This window comes from Etheostoma spectabile, chromosome 5 (genome assembly GCF_008692095.1).
Source record: "Etheostoma spectabile isolate EspeVRDwgs_2016 chromosome 5, UIUC_Espe_1.0, whole genome shotgun sequence".
Classification (NCBI taxonomy): Eukaryota; Metazoa; Chordata; class Actinopteri; order Perciformes; family Percidae; genus Etheostoma; species Etheostoma spectabile.
In genome coordinates this window covers 3,799,613-3,804,528 of record NC_045737.1, presented here as the reverse complement: position 1 = coordinate 3,804,528, position 4,916 = coordinate 3,799,613, and the positions used below count along the sequence as shown (strand labels likewise).

Genomic DNA, 4,916 nt, shown 5'->3' with positions numbered 1-4,916 from the left:
CACACACACACACACACTCACACAAAGATTGACCTATATTGATGCGTACAATTGTGGTTTCTGTCATTGTCTGTTTTTAAAACCCCTCCTTCTGAATTCAATATACCGACTGAGAGCCAAGCCTTGGAGACAGAGCTGGGGGCAGAGCGAGGGATGTTTGTGGGTGAGTACAGCCACGTTTTTTCAGAGTACTGCTCATCCATTGAGTCTGGGGCTGAGGTGGCCTTGGAGCGCTGAGAGGCCTGGGGGGGGCACTTGTCATGAGGCAACCTCAAGCATCAAGCTGCACACACATCAGTTAGTGCAGAGGCAGGAGTGACAAAAAAAAAGACGTGGTTATAGAGAGAAAGCAATGTACTGGAATTGTTGACTGGCGTAGAGCCTGGTTTCTTGTCTGAATTCTGTTTTGGATCAGAAATTCATGTGAAAATTGGATGGTTTATGTTGTAATCAATACATATAGATGCTGCCATAGCATCTGCAAGCTCTGTTCTGCTATTCCTGGGGTAACTTCATCATTCCGGTGCTGATGATGAGCAGTTTTAAAGCGTATCCATAGAAACATACTGCCCTCTAGTGCTTTAAAGCAGAAGTATCTATCTATCTTTCTATCTATCTATCTATCTATCTATCTATCTATCTATCTATCTATCTATCTATCTATCTATCTATCTATCTATCTATCTATCCATCCATCCATCCATCCATGTATCTGCTATGCTATGGTTATAGCACTTATTTTAAGGCGTAGAGGCATAAATTGTATATTTTAGACTAAAATTCATTTCGACCCTTTCTGTGGTAATCTGTCTCTTTCACAGCCAACTACACAATGGTAGTGCAACACTACAGTACATCGCAGGAGTACCCCTTTAAGAAAACCCTTTTTTATATAGGCTAACAATTATAGGACATATACATCAAAAAGCTTAGCAATAACAGGTAAAAATCCCCAAAAGATGACTTTGAAACATGAACTAAAACAGGCTGGTATTGCCTTGATTGACAGTGAATGTAACCAGGATCCAAAGAGTTGTGAAAGGGTGTTGTGAGAATATTGGCATTGAAAGTAATCCCAGTATACTAGAGGAGCAGTTTTTCAAGTTAATAACTCAGCTGCCAAATTACTAAAAATCTATTAATTTGAAGATTTTTTAATTGGGTTATTGGTTGTCTCTAAAAGCTAGACCAACTGGATCATGGCTATGAAAATACATTTTGTTGCATGCCTGTAAAGTAGCCTATTTTACTGTAAAAATGCAGTGTAAGATTTTTCTACTGGAGAAATGATCAAAATTGATATCCGTTTTAAACCTGTACTATTTCAGATCTAAATACAATACACAAACTGCACAGATTTGCAAACTCTACATGCATCTACAGTGAGGAGTGACCCAAGTAGGATTGGGCATCGACAACCAGATCCAACTTTGAATCGTTTAAAGAAATTCCAATTGCAATGGAATAGTTTTTTATTGGAATCTGTTAAAAAATTTGGCCTGCGTCCAAAATTCCATACTAACATGCTATTTAGTAGCTAAAACAGTATGCAAGATCTTTTAGTATGTCCGGAACCTTAGTATGAAAGCAATAGTACATGAATTGCATACCATTTCTGGTAAAATATTACAGTATGCAATGCTGGACATTATACCCCACAATGCAATGCGGTAAAAACGACAACGTCCATAACGGACAGCAACCAAGGAGCTCCTGTAACGTCAAAAACGCTCTAATTTACTTTATGTATAGTTATTTACTTCTTTCAGAAATGTACGTAAGCATTACCTGGCAATGCTGCTAGATCGGATGTCAACATGGGTTACCATAGTTATGCATCTTCAACTGCAAGGAGGATCTCAGGAAGTTATGTTGAAAATGACAGCTTCAGTGCGTCCGTAAAGATACACACTACTGGTTGTTTTTTTACATATTGAACGATAGTTTACACATTGAGTATGTATTGTAGTATGCGAGTATGTGATTTCGGACGCAACCTTGCTTTCAGATATGTTCATCGGTTCCACATTTAAATTTGTAGTTAGAGGAAGTTAGGCCCAGGTTTGCCTTGCACTAGCTCTTAGTTCTTTCTATTTTACCTGGAGTATGCACTGGAACGTGCCCAGAGTAAGCCCCTCTGAGTTTTTTCTGCATCTCTCCGTCACCTTTTATTGGTTATGTGTATAGTAATCTGTAGTATTTGAATATGTGTAAACCAATAACCTAAACTGAACTAAAATAAGAAAATCCCAGAAACAAGAGCAAGTTTTTCTCCCAATCCAGAATGCTGAGTGGACTAGCCAGACCCTCCTCTGCAGTGCTGTAAAGGAAGGTCTGGCAATGCAATACTATTGGTGAAATCAAATAATCAATGAAAAAAGTATTTCTGTGAGCAGAGCAGAGAGCAGAACAGAGCGGCTGCTGCTCCAGTGCACATTTATACAGTGTTATCATAAGGTGCGTTGCACGTCTCACAGTGAAAAAAGTCCGGCGCCACTGAGCACCGGAATCGAAAGGAAGAATTGGAATTGTGATAAAAATTGTTAAAACCCAAAGCGATGCCCAACCCGGCACACATGCATCAGAGCGAAAGACCACATGAGAATACTGCGTGCGACTGTGGACGTGCTACCTCTTTGATGGCCTCCCACTTGAGGGCGTTGTCTTGGCTGATGATGCTGTCGGCCACGGTGATGAAGTGCTGGCTGAGCTCCCGGATGGTGTCCTGGCTGTGGTTTGTGGCCCCGCTGAGTGGCTGTGTGGGGGGGGCGTCAGCAGCCAGAGACAGAAGCTGGATAAGGGATACCATGTCTGTTGGCTGCAGACCTTCCTGCTGCGTGTCCTCCAGGGCTTGGACAGAGATGTCCAGTAGGGTGGACGCCTGGGCCAGGCTGTCCAGCCCTGACGGCTGCTGCCCCAGCACTGTCTGGTGGAGTATGGGGGGGGGGGTACGCATTACTTGAATTGCTTGGTTGTGCATACATATTCAGAGTCACCAAGTCAGATGTAAAACTTAAATTAAATTACTTTTTAAATTACTTTTTTTCAGACCATTATGAATGGAAGCTGTCTTCAAATATTGATAAACTTGCACTTCCCCAAAGCTGAAGAATATAATCGGTTTTCTGTCTCTGTAGTAAAATCCGAAAGAGACTCGCGCCAAAAACACGAAAGCTGATTGGCTGCAATATAACTTGCAAGTTGGTCTAATTTTTAGTCCTAATACAACAAAACTATATTTGGACAAGTGAAAGAAAGAACTACAACACCAAAAAAAGAAAAAAAAGAGCAACATAGGAAAATTAAAACCAGTTTCAAATTATTTAAGACCTAGAACACAATGCTTTAGTGAATTTGAGACTTTATAAGACTTTTTGATTTTCTAATGTTTGACTTTTTAAGACCGTGTGGAAACCCTGATAAGGCACACTGGCATAGACAAATGATCAGCGCTTTCTGGTTATCGGGACATTCATTGGCAGTTTGAAGATTATCTGTATCTGCATTTTATTTGCCTGATAACCAATAAAGTTAATGAATTAAAAAGTGAGCCACATTGGCTTGGCTGCAGCTCTGTCCCTCTGCTTCGGTGTCACTCACCACTGAGTCTGACTTGTCCCGCCCACGACCCTATCTGACTCTTTTCCTGTGTTATGTAAAAAGTTTGTCATTCATAAATAATTTCCTAAAGCATTCAAACAAGGTTTTGTGTTGGAGTTTGTAACATTCCAAAATCTTAAAGATTTTCATTTTCAGTGGAAATGCATGCATATTGGTTCCAAATATCACTTATTGGTTTAATTAACTACCAATAATCTGTATCAGCCTCGAAAAAACTGTATCCGTCGATCCCTTAGACATATAAACATATTTAAACATCAACAGGAAATAAACAAATAACACATGCAGTGATGTAACTAAATAGCAATAAGAAAGAAGAAAAGGCTGCATGGATCAAGGCAGGATATGCAGAAAGATATTTTTTATTGTAATGCGAAATGGTGTAGGCCTAACCCAAGAAAAAAAAGGAAAGAGGAAAATGTAATGTCCCATCCTGAATAGACCTTAAAACACTCTCTGGCTTAATTTAAAATAAGTATTACTGTATCTCTAGGAGTGCTAAGGTTGGTGACATTTTCCAAAATACACGTTTTTAATATTTTTTTAAATGGTCTTTACACCTCCTGCATATACGATAACTTATGACACTTTATTACGCAAAAAGCCTTAAAGATGGAAGGTTTACAGTAAAATACTAGTCAAGTCTTTAAAGAAGTGGGAAATGAAGGGAAAGTGATTTTAAATTAGGATGGATGTGTCATCTACCTGGGTTTTGTTGGAAAGCTTCATCAGACGGTCCATGAAGGCTGTGGGCTGGGAGTTCTGAGAATCACTCATCTGCTTCATCTTCAGGTAACGCTCTGGGAAAAAAACAACCTAACATCAGTGTGGGAAATGGACACCCAAAATGCTTAACACTACATGACACAGGCCACATTCACCCATTCACACACACATATGTGTTCTCTGATGGCAGTGGCTGTCATAGGGCAGGATCCTGAGTTCAATACTTTTTGGGGCCGACAGAACTGCCTCTAAAGCAGGGGTCTTCAACGTTTTTTGGGCCAGGAACCCCTTAGCCCAAATAGAGACCGACTAGGGACCCCCTACTGCATAGAACGTGTACAATTGAGTTGCATATTAAACTGGGCCGAATGGATAAAAGTAAATGGTAATTGTTGTTATTATATATTTATTTATATTTGCCTTACGTCCTTTCTGCACCTTATTTATAAGGCAGTCCCACTGTAGTTGTATTTGTATCCTCCCTCTTTAAGTGCATTTGTATTGTATCGTGACTGTGTTGTTTCAATGTATTATACTGTATTAATAGTAGTGTTTAATGTTGTAACTGT

At 39.7% G+C, this 4,916-nt stretch overlaps 1 protein-coding gene across 1 annotated transcript in view; it reads right to left on the bottom strand.

Moving 5' to 3' along the window:
- Positions 1-4,916, bottom strand: part of adgrd2 (adhesion G protein-coupled receptor D2) — a 45,227-nt gene that overhangs the window by 30,409 nt on the left and 9,902 nt on the right. The window contains 2 exon segments of the mRNA XM_032516188.1: positions 2,633-2,926; positions 4,327-4,421. Coding sequence (XP_032372079.1) covers positions 2,633-2,926; positions 4,327-4,421 — 389 coding nt within the window.